This window comes from Podarcis muralis, chromosome 16, assembly GCF_964188315.1.
Source record: "Podarcis muralis chromosome 16, rPodMur119.hap1.1, whole genome shotgun sequence".
NCBI lineage: Eukaryota > Metazoa > Chordata > Lepidosauria > Squamata > Lacertidae > Podarcis > Podarcis muralis.
The window spans coordinates 7,478,164-7,498,769 of record NC_135670.1 but is presented as its reverse complement, the minus strand read 5'-3'; the positions used below and the strand labels follow the sequence as shown (position 1 = coordinate 7,498,769).

Below are 20,606 nucleotides of genomic sequence, written 5' to 3'. Positions count from 1 at the left end.
TTGGGAGCTCACTCGTATTCCATTTGGGGCTAACAAAACACGGGCAGCAGTAGTGGCATACAAACATAACCTTTTCTGACACCTGGGAATTTCTGTCTGAATTATCCCCAACAAAAGGACTCTTTTTTTTTTTTGAAAAGTACTTTTAAACATTTCCCCCCCAGTTCATTATGAATTATTTCCCAACACTCTTTTACCCTTTTACAGGTCCACCACATATGAAAAAACATTCCCTCAGCCTCCTTGCATCTCCAGCACTTATCCGATTCAGTCTTATACATCTTAGCAAGCCTAGGTAAAGGTAAAGGGACCCCTGGCCATTAGGTCCAGTCGCGGATGACTCTGGGGTTGTGGCGCTCATCTCGCTTTATTGGCTGAGGGAGCCGGCGTACAGCTTCTGGGTCATGTGGCCAGCAGGACTAAGCCGCTTCTGGCGAACCAGAGCAGCGCACGAAAACGCCGTTTACCTTCCCGCCAGAGTGGTACCTATTTATCTACTTGCACTTTGACATGCTTTTGAACTGTTAGGTTGGCAGGAGCAGGGACCGAGCAACGGGAGCTCACCCCGTTGCGGGGATTTGAACCGCCGACCTGATCGGCAAGTCCTAGGCTCTGTGGTTTAACCCACAGCGCCACCCGCGTCCAATAGGGCTTAGAAGAGCACTAAGAAAATTAGCTGCCTATTGTGAGACAGAATGTCTGGGGTGAGTGACATGACCTATCAGGGAGCAATTGGATATTTGGGATAAAGGGCTATGCTACTTGGCAGGACTGTACCAACTTAGTGCATGTGTGTGGGTTTTGTTGCAGACAGGTTAGGGCAAGTATTTGTTTAAGTATTTGTTTTACAGCACACGGAAACACAGTTTACCTTCCCGCCGGAGCGGTACCTATTTATCTACTTGCACTTTGACGTGCTTTTGAACTGCTAGGTTGGCAGGAGCAGGGACTGAGCAACGGGAGCTTACCCCGTTGCGGGAATTCGAACTGCCGACCTGATCAGCAAGCCCTAGGCTCTGTGGTTTAACCCACAGCGCCACCCGTGTCTCTCTTAGCAATCCTACTCAGAGTTAAATACTATCTGTAAATCATTTTCAAGTAGTTCTCCTTCAAAGAATAACATGCTGCAAACTTCAAATCGCTTTTTCAAAGTTTTCCCCAGAGATATTATGTCCTATATCTATTGCCCAGAAATCTGATTCATTTCCAAAGCGGATTTATTGGTCAAGGGCAGAGATGAATTTGTCTTAACATAGGAAGAATATGCCTCTCCATGGTGGTTGGTGGGATTCGAACTCCTGTCCAGCTTGCAGGGCTTTCCATTGAGACATTGTTGTGGTACCCACTGTGAGAGCAGGATGCTGTGCTGGTTGGACCCTTTTGGGCCCAGACCCAGCAGGGTCTTCTTATGTTCTTGATACGTGAAAAATTTGGGGTCAGATTTATCTTACTTCATTCTTACGAGCAAGGAATGTGAAATGTATCTTTGCACTGTATATATCCTGCATTTCCCCCCAACCTGACAGGCACTCAAGCTGGTTTATGCAGATAAAACGGGAAAATAATAATAATTTAAAAACAATAAAACATTGATAAAACATATGGACAAATCTTTTAAAATGTGCAGATAATTATAATGAAAACTGCACAACACCAGCCCTTTCCTTAAAAAACAGCAACAGTCAGTTTCCAAAGGGATGAAGAAAGCCTTCACCTAAATATGGGAGAATTGTATGTTGTCTATAAGAATAAAAGAAAATTATAAATTAGTTTGGAGATGGTATTTAACACCAGTCAGATTAAATCAAATAAACAAGGAATGTTTGGTGTTATGTTGGAGGGGATGCCAGGAAACAGGGAATTATGTTCACATGGAAGGAATGGGTTTCCCAAACCCAAAACTGACTGTGCAGGCAGTTTAAAAAACTGCACCAAAATCCCTATTTTTCCTTAGCTAAAATCCATTAACTTGAGCTCTGAGACAATGTATAAACAAAAACCCGGCTGTGCTCAGATCCTTTTATGGTCAGAAGTACAGGAGGTGGCCTGCAGAGAGTTCTGAGGGGCAGATAGAGAGGCCTAGAGGGCCACGTTTGGCCCCTGGGCTGTGGGATAGCCCATCTCATAGAACCAACAGGCTTAAGTCTAATTAATGCATGAAGGGGTTAAGACCATAGAGTAAGCTGTCCTGCTGGCCTTAGCTCACCTCCAAAGGGTAATCAAGGCAATCAAGACTTTGTTCCTTCACCCCACTCCAGTCTTACTGAGAAGCTCAGCATGAAGAGGCAAAGCTGGTTGTTCCAGATAAATTGCATGGCTCTCAGAAGCCATTCTTGATTTCCTATACCAATAATTTAGGAACTTTCATGACTTTGGAACTAAATGAAGTTTGACTGCCTGTGCAAGCTTTCTGATTGATGTATGCAACAACACATGAACCTGACCTTTGGAGAGTTTGTATATAGACCATGCTGGGGGAACAGGGGACTCTTTCAGAACTCACTTGGAAAGACACATTTTAAAGATCTAACTGCCTATATTTCCACACTTTGCTGCACATTTAGTGACTTTAAATCTCTGCTGGGGTTCTCTGGGATTGCACTGCTCATCTCGCTTTATTGGCGGAGGGAGCCGGCGTACAGCTTCTGGGTCATGTGGTCAGCATGACTAAGCCGCTTCTGACGAACCAGAGCAGCACACAGAAACACCATTTACCTTCCCGCCAGAGCGGTACCTATTTATCTACTTGCACTTTGCTTTCGAACTGCTAGGTGGGCAGGAGCAGGGACCGAGCAACGGGAGCTCACCCCATCACGGGTTTTCGAACCGCCGACCTTCTGATCGGCAAGCCCTAGGCTCTGTGGTTTAACCCACAGCGCCACCCGCGTCCCTTCTCACCAATGAGTATTTGCCCGAAATCTATATTTTCCCCTTGCACCAACATGGGCTGGAAGGTCCCAACTCTTCCTGGCCTAAATGTTAGCTGCAGGAGCTGGATTTCCATAACTGGTTTGGCCAAGGTTATATTTACCTTTGATGTGCTGCAACCCTGCACAATCAAAACATGGGAGTTGCTTCCCCAAAGTGCCAGAGGAATGATCCGTCTTCCAGGACAAACTAGTGGGGATTTTGGTAAGAAATCTAGTGAAGAATGACTCATTGGCAACAGACAGCCAAGTCGGGGTGGAGTTCCTCTTTCCTGCCCGTCTATTGCCCTTCGCCTCCACTCTTTATTGTATTTCACGCCTGCTGAATCTCACGTCAGGCAGGAGAATTTCGGAAAGTGTGATGTCGAGTTAACTGTTATATTGCTATTTCGACTATAGATGGCAGTGTAAATGACAGCACAGCTGGAGATGACACCATTTTGCCCTCTTTAGAAGCTTAGGAAGCAACCATGATTCAGATGACTGGTGTATCAAGTGCACTACTCTCTACCTGTATGGATAGGGACCCTGAAGCCCTCTGGGTGATGCTGGATCCCCTCCATCATCCCACGAGCTCCCTACTCCCAAAGCACCATGAAGTATCTTTCTTTTTTAAAAAAATAATTTTTATTAAATTTCCATTTAACAAACCAATCATATCATATTAGTTATTCCGAATTATATCAATACAAATCATAAACTCCAAATATTTAGCCGAATTTTAATCTTTTTGTTGGGGGTACCCATGCTTTGAGTTCAGTAAGGGTCCAATCATCTCATATTTCTGCTGCTTTGATATTCACAAGTCCCATCTTCCCATCTCCTTGTTGTTATTGTATTTCTTCTTAATAACCTCTGAGCTATTTCCACAGGCGAGTTGAAGCAAGCATTATTTATGTTTCTGTGTGAACTTTTGTAATGCTCTCCCGTAATTCATCTCACGCTGATCCAAAAGTCCTGTTCAAGCGGCCGGCGCCATTTTCGTCAGTTCCGATGAAATACAGTCTAAGTGTCTGCTCCTTAATTTTTCCAGACCAGTTGCACCATAAATCAGTCTTTCCAGAGGAGTTTTGCCCATTCAGATATACAATTCAAACATGATAGCAGAACAGTGGCTCGCCTCCCCCTTTGACTGTAAATCTCGCAACAACGTCTGTCTCATAATGGCGGATCCCAATAATAACTGCGCCACAAGAAAGCCTTTCAATCTTTCTTATCTTACTATATGATATTTTTTGCAAGGGGGAAAGTCGGCATGCTGTAGTTTGTGCAGCCGCCAGTAGGGGGCCATGCACATGGCAGCATGGCAACAATGGGCAGAACGGGGGAAGCAGGCAGGCAGGTGGTGTGGGGTCGCAGGCCAGCAGAGCAAGCAGGCAGGGTCTTGCTTATCTTGCTATATAATATTTTTGCAAGGGGAAAAGGCATCACACTGTAGATCACCTGCTGCTCGCTGAGGAGAGGGGAATGAAGAGGATGAAATCTCTCTTCACCTCCGACAGAAGGAAATGAGTGTCAGTGCCGGGAGAAAGACTTTCGCCTCTTTGTTCCTTTCTTCTCTGAGTACAGCAGCAGCAAGAGGATTTTAGGATTGGGGCGAGTTGTGAGAAGATGGGGGGGCGAGTTCTGAGTGAACAATGAAGGGGTTAGGGGTTAGGGTGAGGTGTAAAGCAGTGGCAGAGGGGGCCCTGGCTGGTTAGGTTCAGAGTGTGGTTAACGCTTTGTTGTTTGAAGGGTTAGTCGGGTGGCGCTGTGGTCTAAACCACTGAGCCTCTTGGGCTTGCCGATTAGAAGGTCAGCGGTTCGAATCCCCGCGACAGGGTGAGCTCCTGTTGCTCTGCCCCAGCTTCTGCCAACCTAGCAATTTGAAAGCACACCAGGGCAAGCAGATAAATAGGTACCGCTGTGGTTGGAAGGTAAACGGCGTTTCTGTGTGCTCTGGTTTCCATCATGGTGTTCCATTATGCCAGAAGCGGTTTAGTCATGCTGGCCACATGACCTGGAAAGATGTCTGTGGACAAACGCCGACTCCCTTGGCCTGAAAGCAAAATGAGCACCCCAATCCCATAGTCGCCTTTGACTGGACTTAACCGTCCAGGGGTCCTTTACCTTTACCTAATGCAGTGTTCCCCTAAGTGGGATTACTTAGGGGAGTGTTAAGAGGCAAGGGGGTGGGTTGCAAACGCTGCGGGTTGCGAACGTGCCTTCCGCACGGATCACGTTAGCAGCCCAAGTGTCCACTGTATCATCATCATCATCAATCCTGTTTGGAGCTGCTCAGAGTGGCTGGGGAAACCCAGCCAGATGGGCGGGTTATAAACAATAAATTATTCTATTATTATTATTATTATTATTTGGGAGGCAAAACAAGCAGTTCAGTCAGTCACTTGACAGACATGTATCTGAACCGCCCCTCTTAAAACATAAAATGATGGAACTGCAGAGTTCCAAGGGGCCCGGAGCACAGTGGCGTAGCGTGGGGGGTGCAGGGGGGGCCGGCCGCACCGGGCGCAACATCTGGGGGTTAGGGTTAGGGGGCGCAAATCCATGGGTTAGGGGGCGCAAATCCAGGGGTTAGGGGGCGCAAATTACTTGCCTTGCCCCGGGTGCTGACAACCCACGCTACGCCACTGCTGGAGCATCATCTATTCTAGCCCTCTGCAAGGCAGGGATCTCAACTAAATCACACCTGACAAAATGCATCCTTGATTTTGTCAAGGCGGGTGTGGCAGGTGCTTATTTGACATTTCGCAATGGGAGGCTCTTTCCAGAGGAGAGGAAATCAGCACAAGCCGGGATGATTTGCAAGACTCTTCCGCAGCCGAGGAGGCTATAAAAACCCGCCTGCCTTGATGCCTGCATTCACATCACATCACCTCTCTTCTCGGATCCTGCTCCCTTTGGAAACCCAGGTAAGTCCTCATCTCTTGGCAGCCAACCTGGAGGTGGCTTGGAAGCAGCCTCCCATGGGAACTGCTCTCTTCCTCTGCCTGCTTTGGTTTGCTGCTAGCTGCCAAGGAAGGAGAGGGCAGTAGCTGACTAAGGGATACTCAGAGTCAGCCCATTGAAAGCAATGGAGCTAAGCTAGCCCAGTCCATCCATTACAATGGGTCTGCTCTGAGTAGGGCTAACCCAGAGTCCCTTCCTCCATTACCAATGCAGAAATACCTAGGGCTACTGGAGGGAGTCTAGAACGAACCTTCTTTCCATCTTCTGACAACCTGCTCAGTTAAAGGTAAAGGGACGCCTGACCATTAGGTCCAGTCGTGGCCGACTCTGGGGTTGCGGCGCTCATCTCGCTTTACTGGCCGAGGGAGCTGGCATACAGCTTCCAGGTCATGTGGCCAGCATGACTAAGCCGCTTCTGGTGAACCAGAGCAGCGCACGGAAACGCCGTTTACCTTCCTGCCGTTTACCTATTTATCTACTTGCACTTTGACGTGCTTTTGAACTTCTAGGTTGGCAGGAGCTGGGACAGAGCAATGGGAGCTTACCCCGTCGTGGGGATTTGAACCACCAACCTTCTGATCAGCAAGTCCTAGGCTCTGTGGTTTAACCCAGGGCGCCACCCGCGTCCCACCTGCTTGGTTAGAAAGTCCATTATCTTGTTTTATTTTTCACTGCCCTGGCCACACAGCCGGATATTTATCAGCCTTGCTTAGCAGACTAGTAAAAATGTCTTGTAGGCAAATTTGCGGGCTCATTTTAAAAGCTGCTTCCAAGGGGCTTTGATGTGTTCTTTCTGGGTCCTGGATGCCAGCACTTTAAATCAGCCCTTCATTCAAAACCATGAGGACTAGAATCTTACTTGATTTGGAGGAAGTAGGGCTGAGAATGTCACCCACCTGAATTCTAGGAGAGCCACGGCCAGTAAGCGTAGCCCAGGCTTCGTCATCCCCAGATGTGAGTGGACTACAATGCCCATGATCCACAACCTGCAGAGTTCAGTGGACAAGGATGATGGGAGTTGTAGTCCAACCAACTACAGGGGAAGAACGCGCCATAAGGCAGATTCCTATGTTGCCCTCCTGATGTTGTTGGACTCAGACTCCCAACAGCTCCAACCAGCATGATCGATGGTCTGAGATTGTGTGCTGGAAATCAGCAACGTCTTGAGGCCGCCATGTTGGTTACTCCTCTGACTCCCCTTATGGGCAGAGCTGAGCCTTGAACCCCTCTCCCCTTTTCCTCCCTCTCCTCTGTATCCTCCCAAAGGCTTAGCAAGATGAAAACTCTCCTGGAGAAGGCTTTGGAGTGCATAGTCAACATCTTCCACCAGTATGCCATTCGGAACCCAATGGATGACTACCTGCAGTTCAAGGAGTTCGAGAAGCTATTGAAGGAACAAGCTCAGCCTTTCTTGAAGGACACTCTACCTGTAAGCACTGATGGACAGCTGGGAAAACTGTGGCCACAGGGATGGGGGCAAAGCTCTTGGTCCTGGGGTGTGTGTGTGTGTTCCTGTGGCCCTCCAGAGGATGCTAGACTCCAACTCCCATCATCTCCTGACCCTTAGTCATGTTGGATAGAGCTGATGGGAGTTGGAGTGCAATAACATTTGTGGCTCCCTTGGCCTTTAACTAGACCCCAGTTTTCCCATCTTAGTTCTCCAGCTCTTTTGGGACTACAGCTCCCATCATCCCTAGCTAGCAGGACCAGTAGCCAGGGAAGATGGGAAATGTAGTCCAAAAACAGCTGGAGACCCAAACTTGGGAAACCCTAAACTAGACCACTTCTTGCTTTTCCTGAGCCTGAGAGACCACCATCTCAGCTCTTGCCTTCTTCTAAGGCCAGGGACAGGACTACAACTCCCACAACCCCCTGCTCACTGGCCACGACTGATAGGGCTGATGGAAGCTGGAATCTGTCCCCAAATAACTGAAAGACCACCTCCTTCCCTCAAGACCCTCTTGGGTGCTGAGATCGGCAGAGTGGGACCTCTTGGTAGTTCTTCCACCCTCAGATGTTCTGGGGGTGGTGGTGACGCAGGACAGGGTCTTCTCTGCTGTGGCCCCAAAGCTGTGGAACTCTGTCTCCAGAGCCTGGCACCTTATACAGCTTTTGGAGATGCTGAAGATGTATATTTTAAGAGCTCACCTTATTTCTGTGGCTGGAAGTTGCATTAAAATGTTTTCATGTTGTGTTTTAATCTTGTAACCTGCCTCTGGACCTTAGGGTGAAGGGCGGGCAATTAATAATAATGATAAACAAATAAATATAACCCTTTCCTGCTTCCTCCTCTTTAATCTTATCCGCAGCCCGGTATGAACCAGGATGCTTACATCAAGAAGATGTTTGAAAAAGCAGACAAGAGCCGTGACGGGAAGCTGAAGTTCACTGAGTTCTTGCCTGTGCTGGAGCTTGCCCTCATAGATGCTCACAACAGATCCCACCTCCTGCCTGAGACAGGGCACTGAGTTAGCCAGGGCCCACCTGCAAGGCAGCCACGGTCCCAATGGATCCCATTCTTGAGTCATCCATTCCCAAGGATTGTAGGCACCCCTGCCTGACTACATCGCTGGCACTAGAAAACTTCAAAGTTTTGTCATAAGAACAATAAAACACACTTCATTGCGAACTCTCTGGGTCTTCTCCTCATGTCTTTTGTTTCGTTTGCATCCATTTTCATTAATTTTCATACAGTTTTACAAATTCAGCTCAGTTTCAATGCAATATTCCCTTAAAACCTTTTGACTTCCCATCCTTGGTGTTTCTCTCCGAATCCTTTATCTACTGCCTTAAATGTAACACTTATTTCTTTTTTTAATTAATATTTTTAATTAGTTCCCCAAATTATTACAAATCAGCCCAGATCACACAATTAATACAATTCCTTGGGGGGGGGGGATCAGGTTTCCCGCTCCTGTTGCAAACATATGTCCATTACTTCCTCATGTAGCCACTTCATCCTTCTTTGATCTCCATTTAATAATCCTTCTCTTGATGTTAGTCCACTCTCACAGCTGACTTTTACTGTTTCCTTACATACAGCACCTCTGTTGTTTTTCGTAAATATAAAATCCATTTCACGCATGTAAGGAGGTAAAGGGACCCCTGACTATTAGGTCCAGTCGCGGATGACTCTGGGGTTGCGGTGCTCATCACTCTTTATTGGCCGAAGGAGCCGGCGTACAGCTTCCAGGTCTGTGGCCAGCATGACTAAGCCACTTCTGGTGAACCAGAGCAGCGCACGGAAACACCGTTTACCTTCCCACCGGAGTGGTACCTATTTATCTACTTGCACTTTGACGTGCTTTTGAACTGCTAGGTTGGCAAGAGTAGGGACCAAGCAACGGGAGCTCACCCCATCGCGGGGATTCGAACTGCCGACCTTCTGATCAGCAAGTCCTATGCTCTGTGGTTTAACCCACAGCGCATGTAGTCCTTCATAAATGTTGTTCTCAGACCTGGTGTGTTGCAAGAATTAATTGCTTTCTTATTTTCTCCAGTTCACTGCCATGTTTACAAAGCAACATTCCTTCCCTTCCGCTGTTCCCAGCTTGCGCACAAGGCTGTGTCTATAAATAACTCCCAGATAAAATGTCCATTTTCCGCCATTAAAATTCCACTCTGGGGTTCTTCTTTGGCACACGGCAAAAGATAAAGCCTTTTCACAAATGAAACCTCTTGTCAGATTTAATTAGCAGCCGTTCATCGTCTTGCTCTTAATTTCTCCCTCATATTCCTGGTCCAGTCCAAAGATAATTTTAAATAAAGTCCATTCAACCTCAGTCGAGGGGGGAGGGCATAATAAAACATTGTTAAATTCCTTGTTCAGCATAAATCAAGAACCTCTCCTCTCTTTGCCTTGGTGTCAGGCAGAATAATATAGCTACAACTACGCACATATCTTTATTTTGCAGGAGAGGTCAGGAAGAAAAAAGACCATTTGGAAAACATATGAAAGCACAAAGCACCTTGTCCTCCTCCTTCTTTGCTAGCTGTTGTAAGGGGTTTCAAGCTTCATAAAAATCATTCAAATACCTTCAAAGATCCAAAGAGAAGATCTTGGCAGCTGATTGATTGCAGCCTGTTATAATATGTCGTTTCAGGAGCGCTTCATAATAAACACCAATATTCCAAATTAGTGAGGAACTGATCACAAATCATGCCAGAGACAGAGGTTCATCCATGGCAGGGACACACTCCCAGGTCGCACCCGATCTGCCATTCAAGTTGGCAAATACGGGCTTAAGTGACACCGTGGGATGCAGTGAACTCCCCAGAAACCCCTGAGGAGGAATAGTGGGAGCTGCTGCCTCCTTCTCCTGAAACCTCCTGAGGACAGGGAGGACAGTATTGATTTAGAACAGTGATTTGCAGAGGGGCATAGTCCAGGGGGGGGGGGAAAGCTGGGAAATACTGGGTGAGGAGCAGTTGGAAGAGGAAACACTAGGAGAGAGACAGCTCACAGATTCAGTTTCCTCGAACAGCATTCCTGATCCCCCTTCGCCTAGGACTAGACGGTCTCCAAGAGTGATAGAACAGAAAGTGCAGTGGCAACAAGCTCAGGTTAAGGGGTGATGTAGATTAATGGGGACAGAGGGGGTAAACCTTAACTGGGAGCAACGCCATTTTTAGAGGCATAAGCAATCCTTCGTCTCTCGCTGTGATTATTAAAGAAACTCTGGTTCAAATGCTCCTTTTGTTTGATCTTCTTAATCACTGCCACCGGGGGAAGGATCCGATTCCCCGAAGTTTGACAGCAACTGAGCTGTTTCACAGAACTACCCACCCAAAGCATCTCTGTCTTGCCAGGATTCAAGCTCAGCTTATTTTATCTCACCACTGTGTCCGGGCCCTCCCCCAGGGACTGAACAACCTGTCCTGATTAAGAAGTTCTGGAGACATAGAGTTGGGTTTCACTAGCATACTGATAGCACAATGCTATATTTCGCAAATTAAATTAGGGACATCAGGATCATCATCAAAATAAATTTATTATTTATACCCTGCCTATCTGATCAGGTTGCCTCAGCCACTCTGGGCAGCTTTCAACATATATAAAAACATAATAAAACATTAAATAAATAAAACACTCCCTTAATAAATAAATAAAACATTCCCTATGAAGGGGTGCATTCAGATGTCTTCTAAAGGTTGTGTAGTTACTTATCTCCTTGGCTCAGGGCCGGAGGGTGGGGTTTGCATAACTGACCATACCCTCCAAAATTTCTCCATGAAATTAGGGACGTCCTTAGGAAAAGCGGGACATTCTGGGATCAAATTAGAAACTGGGATGGCTTCTGTAAATCCAGGGCTGTCCCTAGAAAACAGGGGCACTTGGAAGGTCTGCAATGCAACCCAACTTTTCTAGAACAAGAGAGGTGCCAGAACTCACCATGAACGCCTCTCTTGTTCTCTTATAATGGCAATGGCGCCCACTTGATAGCCAGTGTGGTGTAGTGGTTAAGAGTGGTGGACTTGTAATCTGGTGAACCAAGTTTGCCTCCCCACTCCTCCACATTGCAGCTGCTGGGTGACCTTGGGCTAGTCACACTTCTCGGAAGTCTGTCAGCCTCACTCACCTCACAGAGTATTTGTTGTGGGGAAGGAAGGGAAAGGAGATTGTTAGCCGCTTTGAGACTCCTTAGGGTAGTGATAAAGTGGGATATCAAATCCAAACTCTTCTTCTTCTTCTTGAGAGGTGCCAGGACTGAGTTCCATTGAGTTCCAGCTGAAAAAAAAGCACTGCACACTCCTATGACCGTTCTCAGCTGGAGTCAGTCAGTTAGGGCTCTCTCCTGGACTAGGTGGGAAAAGGCTTGCAAGGCAGGGAGCAAGGTCTTTTAGCACTCACAGTCCAAATGGAGCAAGCGGGAGCAACATCCCGCTCCCCTGTCCTCTTCTTTGCAAAGGTCATCTGTCAGGGTGACCAAATCTGACACAGTTCTGTCACCAGGCCGGAACCCAGAATGCAATGGCTCTAAACAACCAGTGTCCTCCAATAATGCTTGCAGCTGTCTCAACACACCCCTCTACACCACTTCCCCTCAAAATGGGGGTATTTGTAACTGGTCAGTAGTTATTACAACTCCAAAGGTCCAGAGCTAGCTCCTCTAGGAGCAAAGGAAAATGTAAAGGACCTCTGGAAGGTTAAGTCCAGTCAAAGGTGAGTATGGGGTTGCGGCGCTCATCACTCTTTCAGGCCGAGGGTGGTGGCGTTTGTCCACAGACAGCTTTCTGGATCATGTGGCCAGCAGGACTAAACCACAACGGGATACCGTGATGGAAACCAGAGAGCATGGAAACGCTGTTTACCTTCCCACCGCAGCGGTACCTATTTATCTACTTGCACTGGTATGCTTTCAAACTGCTAGCTTGGCAGTAGCTGGGACAGAGCAACAGGAGCTCACCCCGTCGCGGGGATTTGAACCGCTGATCTTCTGATCGGCAAGCCCAAGACTTTGGTTTAGACCACAGCGCCATCCGACTAACCCTTCAAACAACAAAGCGTTAACCACACTCTAAACCTAACCAGCCAGGGCCCTCTCTGCTAAATAAGCCAGGATGGGCAGAGGTAAGACGACATATGGCTTACTACCATCAAGTGGAATATGCACATTTTGTTATATATTTTAAATCAAATGAAATGAAATTAAAAGCTGCAATTGGGAAAGGAGACCATTGTCCCTATTCACCCCCCCCCCCATACAGAGCTGAACTTCCTGCTGTATTGTAATTTGAGTGCCCTTCACACATGTTGTCCATTGGTCACCAATTGGGATGGTGTCATGGAGTGACTGGATGCAGAGAAGTAGTGGGGGGGCACCAGCTGGGGAACCCCCAAGGGAAGAAAGCTCAGAGCCTGGGGATGAGTGGTGGGAAGACCATGGGTGGTCAGAGGGAGAAGACTGGGAGGAGGTGTCAGAAGATGAAGAGGCGACAGGGTTTAGTGTGCAGGAAGAGGCGATGGCAGAGAGCAGTTCAGAATCAGAGGCAGAAGTGGAAGTTGGAGAGGAGGGGGGCGCCAATGAGTCAGGATGATGAAGAAGCCAAGGTGTCTTCCCCTCCAGCTGTGACCAGCTCCCTTCTCCCCAGTCTCCCAGGACCAGAAGAGGTATGCAGAGGGTGGAACAGAGACAGGCACAGCGATGGAGTCTCAGATTGCTTGGGAAGGACCTGGGGGAGGAGGAGAATTAGGCAGCTATGGGAAGGCAGAGACCCCCACAACTGCATAATATGGGCAAGATCTACTGGGACAAATTGATGTGCTCACCAGGCCTGGGCTGAGCAGCCTTGTATCTTTTAATAAAGAGTTTAATTTACTTAACGCCATGTGATTTAGGGCTACCAATGCCTACTAACCACAATGGCTATGCCTCAGCAATGCTTCTGAATACCGATGGCCGGAAACCGCAGGAGGGGAGAGGGGTCCTGTGTTCGAGTCATACTTGCGAGTTCCCATTGAGGCATCTGGGTTGGCCACTGTGAGAACAGGATGCTGGACTTCATGGGTCATTGGCCTGATCCAGCAACCTCTTCTTATGCACTTACGTCTAAAGGAGTAAACATCAGCATTGTGGCTGGCGCAACGTGGTCCATTATGAGAACACCCAACATTTTGGGGGTATGAAAACACGGAAAGCAGCGACGCCCATCCACCCACGACTAATAACTCAGGCCGCCTTGCAAGCCTTGGAAAAGCCAGCTATTGCTTGTCGAATCTGGTAACCTGGATTGTGCAAATGGGGCCACAGAACAACTTGCTTGGCATATCAATGGATTTGCATATCAATGGCTAAGAGCCGTGGATAATTAAAGGAACCTCAATAACAGGAAGGACAGGCAGATACCAGGCGCTGTCTTGGAACAAATAACAAGGAAAAGAAGTTTGCCTTCATGATCAACTCACAACGTTCCTGAAGTCTATGGGGTGTTGTGAAACATAGTACAATTGCCCGAGTTTCAGGTTCATGGCGCATATAAGGCTGGAGAACCCTTTTTCAGCCCCAGGGCCACATTCTCTCTTTAGTGAGGTTTTGGGGGGCCATGAGCCAGTGGGCGGAGCCAGTGCAAGCAGGAACTAGAGAACGGCTATTGTTTGGCGCAAGGGACGCGGGTGGCGCTGTGGGTAAAACCTCGGTGCCTAGGACTTGCCGATCGTATGGTCGGCGGTTCGAATTCCCGCGGCGGGGTGAGCTCCCGTCGTTCGGTCCCAGCTCCTGCCCACCTAGCAGTTCGAAAGCACTCTTAAGTGCAAGTAGATAAATAGGTACCACTTTATAGCGCGAAGGTAAACGGCGTTTCCGTGTGCTGCGCTGGTGCTGACTCGCCAGCTGCAGCTTCGTCACACTGGCCACGTGACCCGGAAGTGTCCTCGGACGGCGCCGGCTCATGGCCTATAGAGCGAGATGAGCATGCAACCCTAGAGTCGGACACGACTGGCCCGTATGGGCAGGGGTACCTTTACCTTTATTGTTTGGCGCAATCAGAAGGTCTCAGGTTTGGTCCCTGGCATCCCCATGTAGGGCTGGGAGAGAGAGACCCCTTGCTTGATGTTACGGAAAAATCTAGGTGCGAGGCTGCTCAGTCACCCAGCTCATTGGGCAGAGCCCGCGGGTCCCTGCGGAATAAAGGAAGGAGTCCAGCCCCCAACCGGAGCAAATAGCTGTAGACCAAAGTTTATTGCGCAACAGGTTTAAAGAGGAATTTTGAACCCTGAGGATGGGGTCAGAAGGACTTTGGAACAACTGATTGGTTCAAAATTGGGAAAGGCATACGACAAGGCTGTATATTGTCTCCCTGCTTATTTAACTTATATGCAGAATTCATCATGCGAAAGGCTGGGCTGGATGAATCCCAAGCCGGAATTAAGATTGCCGGAAGAAATATCAACAACCTCAGATATGCAGATGACACAACCTTGATGGCAGAAAGTGAGGAGGAATTAAAGAACCTTTTAATGAGGGTGAAAGAGGAGAGCGCAACATATGGTCTGAAGCTCAACATAAAAAAAAATGAAGATCATGGCCACTGGGCCCATCACCTGCTGGCAAATAGAAGGGGAAGAAATGGAGGCAGTGAGAGATTTTACTTTCTTGGGCTCTTAAAAAGTAGAGACATCACCTTGCCAACAAAGGTCCATACATATAGTTAAAGCTATGGTTTTCCCAGTAGTGATGTATGAAAGTGAGAGCTGGACCATAAAGAAGGCTGATCACTGAAGAATTGATGCCTTTGAATTATGGTGCTGGAGGAGACTCTTGAGAGTCCCATGGACTGCAAGAAGATCAAACCTCTCCATTCTTAAGGAAATCAGCCCTGAGTGCTCACTGGAAGGACAGATCCTGAAGCTGAGGCTCCAATACTTTGGCCACCTCATGAGAAGAGAAGACTCCCTGGATAAAATCCTGATGTTGGGAAAGATGGAGGGCACAAGGAGAAGGGGATGACAGAGGACGAGATGGTTGGACAGTGTTCTCGAAGCTACCAGCATGAGTTTGACCAAACTGTGGGAGGCAGTGGAAGACAGGAGTGCCTGGCGTGCTCTGGCCCAGGGGGTCACAAAGAGTCGGACATGACTAAACAACTAAACAACAACAACAAAAATCTTATCCCAGCATACAGTTCATTAAGCATCATCACTACATCATTGCTATATCAGAAAAGGGGAGGGTTATACATGATTAATATAGGAGGGATGTGTTGGGGCAACAGGTGGAGACAGGATATGTATTGGGAAGTACATTCTAAGCACCTACTACAAAGGGACAATAGAACTTTGGTTTGCATAGTCTGCCACCTGGGCAATTCCAAAGGAGTGCCTTTGCCCAGCGATTGACACCTATGAGTACCTTCCTGTGAGTACGTGACCTCCCGCTGGAGGGATTATGGCGGGGACTGAGTGGTTTCCAAGTCCTTGGCCAATGAAGCAAATTGGGGGTGGAATGAAGGAAACTGGCAAAGGAGTTGATTTTATGTGGTTTTTAAAGCTAGGTAACTTCCCTGAGCTGTCAATTCGAAAGGATACATTTATGCATAATATTTATAACATTTAATAACTTTAAAGATGTGCCCCCCCCCCCGTAATTTTCATAACACTTGCAAATCCTGGAGAGCTGTTGCCAGTCAGTGTCCACAATACTGAGCTAGATGGACTAATGGCTTGACTCAGGGTTGCTGCCTTTGGCCAGGCAAAGTACAGGACAGATTGGGGGTGGACTAGTGGGTGGGGGCTAAAATTACTTTACCTGGTGCAGAAATGACTTCAGAGCAATCCATGACAATGACACACATGGTTCACCGTGCTTTATGCAACGAGAAAAATAACAAAAGCACTATAATGGACAAGAGTAAGAAAAATACTGAATATTACAAGCGTAGCTGGGCTTTGTAATGCTCACTGGTTTGCTGCTGCCCCTTCAGGAACCGCCTTGTCTGTCTTGATGGCAACTTCCAGGCAACTCTATTACTCCTTTAAACTCGTTGTGTATTTAAGCAAGTAAACTCATCGAGCTTAATCAAATGTCCAAGGGCCAATGAACATCATTAGTGTATTTAATAATATTGCCATTTAATAAGCTAAACTGTTAAGCCCTCTTTTTCATAAATAGATTTCATAAATCCAAATAAATAATTATTTTCACAACATACAAAAAGAAGCATGCTTCTCCCTGCACCCTTCCAAGACATTTGCCCTACCTAGCTGCCCTACATAGCTGGCTTGCCATCTCCCAGCTCTTTAGCATGCCTCCTTCCCCTCCCTTCATGGTGCCCAGCTCTCTGCTCATGTTCAGTTCTTGCCAAGCTCTGAACAAGAAGCTGGAGAGCAGGGTTATTAAAAACCCAGCAATGCTTCTCTTGTATTTTCAAACTCCCCTGGCTTTTGAGCAGTTAGGGATCCTGTTATGTACTGAGTTGAATAGGATCCAAAATCCAGCAGTCTGATTGGTCCTAGAACAATAGGATCCAGAATGCAGCAGTCTGATTGGTCTGCAGGAGCCACCCAATCAAACTCCAGGTGGAAGTGAATCCGCAGCCTGATTGGCCTACAGGAGAATGCCAGAATTAGCCAATCACATGGGGCCCATTGTGTAAATAATGTATATAAAGCAGACATTTTTGGGAAACTGGCCTTCCTCCCTACTATGAGCTGAATAAAGAGCATGAAATCCACACTTGACTCCGAGTATATTTCAGGGTTTCTCTGGCCGCCAACAACGCCTTAACCCCTTGCCCCTAAAGTGAAGAAGTTGAAGAATGACAATGGGAGAATGTGCTAGATCACTGCCAGTTTTTGATACTGGATAGTAGATCACAGCCTACTTGAAGCCTGACATGCCTGGACTAGATGATCCTCAGGATCCCTTCCAACTCTGCAATTCTATAATACAACAACGAGCCCCTCCTTTATTTGAATGGCTAGTTATGGCCCCCACAAACGTGTCTAGTCTATGACTGCATTTTGGAAATGTGCTTGTTTGGCAAAGGGCTACAGCTCATTGGTAGAGCCGTCTCTGCATGGACAAAGGCCGGAGGTCGAATTCCCGGCATTTCCAGCTGGGCTGAGAATGGCTCTGCCCAAAACCACGGAGAGCTGCTGCCAATCCGTGTCGATGCTACTGATCTAGGTGTGTCAAGACTCTGCTAAGTTCACGATTGGGAAATAATTGCCGAAGCTGCCTGAAGATGAGTCAGTCTCCACAAAGGATCTACCTGTTTCAGAGTTCCAGTAAGTGATTTGGGATGTAGATGAGGACTTTTGAGATGGCTTTTCCATTCGTTCTCCTTCCGGGTACCACATTTCAACAACATGGACGCCTCTCTGTGTACTGGAACCAAAGGGCTTTCAACAGTGGATTGCAAAACCCTCAGTAGAACAAGTTTGGGAACTTTGGGAACTTGGGATCCTTTCCGTACAGCTGAGCTCACCGCCTTCTTGCTAATGGGAGTTTGCCTATCAAAGGGACGGATGGGCCAATTTGTCTACTTTCGTTTCCTTCGGTTATTCATTTCCCCTGTCTCAAATCCAGCTCCCCGCGTGTCCACAACAGTTTGCCATTTTCTGGCATACCCGGCGCCGTGGCACAAAGATCCCTCCGGCTGGGGACCCCTCCCCTGTTTCCCAGAGTTGCTGACCCTTTTAAAGGGGGGAACCCCAAAGTTGCTGACCTTTTTCTAGGGAGCTGCCACCACGCCAAGACGTGATCTCTGCTTGGGAAAAGAAAACAGGAAACATGAACAAAGAACCAGTAAACAGTTAGGATGCAGCTTAACTGTATCAGAAAGGCACCCAGCCAATTTGGTTGCCCCTAAATATTCCTGCGTTGGGACGCGGGTGGCGCTGTGGGTAAAAGCCTCAGCGCCTAGGGCTTGCCGATCGAAAGGTTGGCGGTTCGAATCCCCGCGGCAGGGTGCGCTCCCGTTGCTTGGTCCCAGCGCCTGCCAACCTAGCAGTTCAAAAGCACCCCCGGGTGCAAGTAGATAAATAGGGACCGCTTTCTAGCGGGAAGGTAAACGGCGTTTCCGTGTGCGGCTCTGGCTCGCCAGAGCAGCAATGTCATGCTGGCCACGTGACCCGGAAGTGTCTCCGGACAGCGCTGGCCCCCGGCCTGTTGAGTGAGATGGGCGCACAACCCCAGAGTCTGGCAAGACTGGCCCGTACGGGCAGAGGTACCTTTACCTTTAAATATTCCTGCAGACATTTCTGAGATCATGGTCTTTCTAACAAGTGGCTTTGTTAATTGTCTTACTTTAAATGTTGTGATGATCCTATGCCCTTTTAAAATGTGTTTTTTGGGGTGGGGGGTTATTACGGTTGTTGTTTTTATTTTGATTATGTATTTTGTGGTTTTAGATTTTGATTTTATTCAGTGAAGTGCACCAAGACCTTGGGGTATAGGGCGGTATATAAATTCAAAAATTCAATTAATAATAATAATAATAATCCCACTTCCTACCATCTACATGCCCATTTTTGTCCCTTTACACTGGCATGTTTTGCACCAGCTTTCTTTCAATTAGCATAAATAGATAAAACTGGAAGTGGAGGGGAGAGAGGTAGCAGTGAGAGAAGACAGACAGACACCCCCTCCCATATCTTACGCCTTCCTGCAGCAACACTCAGAAGGAAATCTGTCTCTGTATACAATTGGGCTTACTCTCAGGTGCATTTACATAGGATTATCTTTGCTGCAGGAATGATACCTTTATATTGCTTTTAATCATCACCTGCCCCAGGAAGGTGACCTTTGCAAAATGAAATCGCACGGCTGCGTTGCAAGATCAGAATAATAGTAATTATTATTATAATAATACTTTATTATTTATACCCCGCCCATCTGGCTGGGTTTCCCCAGCCACTCTGGGCGGCTTCCAACAGAATATTAAAATACTATAGTCTATTAAATATTAAAAGCTTCCCTAAACAGGGCTGCCTTCAGATGTCTCCTAAAAGTCTGGTAGTTGTTCTTCTCTTTGACATCTGGTGGGAGGGCGTTCCACAGGGCAGGCGCCGCTACCGAGAAGGCCCTCTGCCTGGTTCCCTGTAACTTGGCTTCTCACAGTGAGGGAACTGCCAGAAGGCCCTCAGCCCTGGACCTCAGTGTCTGGGCTGAACAATGGAGGTGGAGACCCTCCTTCAGGTATACTGGATGAAGGCTTTTTAGGGCTTTAAAGGTCAGCACCAACACTTTGAATTGTGCTCAGAAACGTACTGGGAGCCAATGTAGGTCTTTCAAGAGCGGTGTCATATGGTCTCGGCAGCCACTCCCAGTCACCAATCTAGCTGTCACATTCTGGATTAGTTATTTCCGAGTCACCTTCAAAGGTAGCCGCACGTAGAGCGCATTGCAGTAGTCCAAGCGGGAGATAAGCAGAGCAGTGCAAGACATTCTGCGAGCAGGTGGGGTCTCAGCCTGCATACCAGATGGAGCTGCCCTGGACACAGAATTGACCTGCGGCTACCTAATATAAAAGTGGTAGGCAAGGGATTAAGGGTGGAGACAGATGGCTGGCGACGCACAAACTACTGATGCCTCATCCAGCCCACATCATAGAAATGGCTCCCCCTCCCCTTTTAATTTTGTGGCGGGGGGGGGGGGGGAGAGCAGGGGACTCAGCTGCACTCAATAGAAATCATACCCCACCACACACCCGACTATTAAAACTCCCTCTTGCCAAGCGGCGTATGGGGGGCAGGCGCAGCGGCGGAGGAATCCTCTTGGTGGCACATGGCGCCCATAGGACCCCTTGACAGCCCTATGCCAATCCCAGGGAAGAGTTGGCCAGTGTCTCAGTGCCCCGCAGAGCCCACAGCAAAAGAACCTGTGGTGCTCAAACGGACTCTGCTCCGCTTGTCGGCTCTTCGCCGGACTGCAATGCTCATTGGAGTCGCCGGACTCCAATGCTAGGTGCCCCTGGGAGCCCAGTGCTCTGGTGCTGTGCACCACTAAAGGCAACGGTTAAGATGGCCCTGCTCAGACGGAAGCGAGTGTTTAATGAGAGTACCCCAAACATTGTTTTTAAGAAAGGAAGCACTGCCTTTAAGCACAACCGTATTTTGTTTTGGAAATATTAGCCCCGGGGCCTTGTTATTAAGCCCCCCACCTGATTGTCATCCTGCTCAAATCACTCCTGGGAATAGGCTGGGCCAGTTCAAGTCCAACAAGGTTGAAAGGGCTGTTTAGGGGTGGCAGCGAAGCTAAAGAAGAAGGCTAACTTTCTCTGCCTGGCTCC

The 20,606-nt window shown here is 47.9% G+C and overlaps 1 protein-coding gene across 1 annotated transcript; it reads left to right on the top strand.

Annotated features, from left to right (window-relative positions):
• Nucleotides 1-7,146: 7,146 nt before the first annotated feature.
• On the top strand, nucleotides 7,147-8,497 carry LOC114586061 (protein S100-A12-like). Its single transcript, XM_028708974.2, has 2 exons — nucleotides 7,147-7,305; nucleotides 8,186-8,497. Exons 1-2 carry the CDS (start codon nucleotides 7,153-7,155, stop codon nucleotides 8,342-8,344), a joined length of 312 nt encoding a protein of 103 aa, XP_028564807.2. The 5' UTR covers nucleotides 7,147-7,152; the 3' UTR covers nucleotides 8,345-8,497.
• Nucleotides 8,498-20,606: the final 12,109 nt, after the last annotated feature.

What these genes read in the sequence shown, in the direction of transcription:
- LOC114586061 (XM_028708974.2), top strand. Translation starts at nt 7,153, where the DNA reads ATGAAAACTCTCCTGGAGAAGGCTTTGGAGTGCATAGTCAACATCTTC. An exon ending in TCTTGAAGGACACTCTACCT is followed by an intron (nt 7,306 to 8,185) that starts GTAAGCACTGAT and finishes TCTTATCCGCAG; the next exon opens with CCCGGTATGAACCAGGATGC.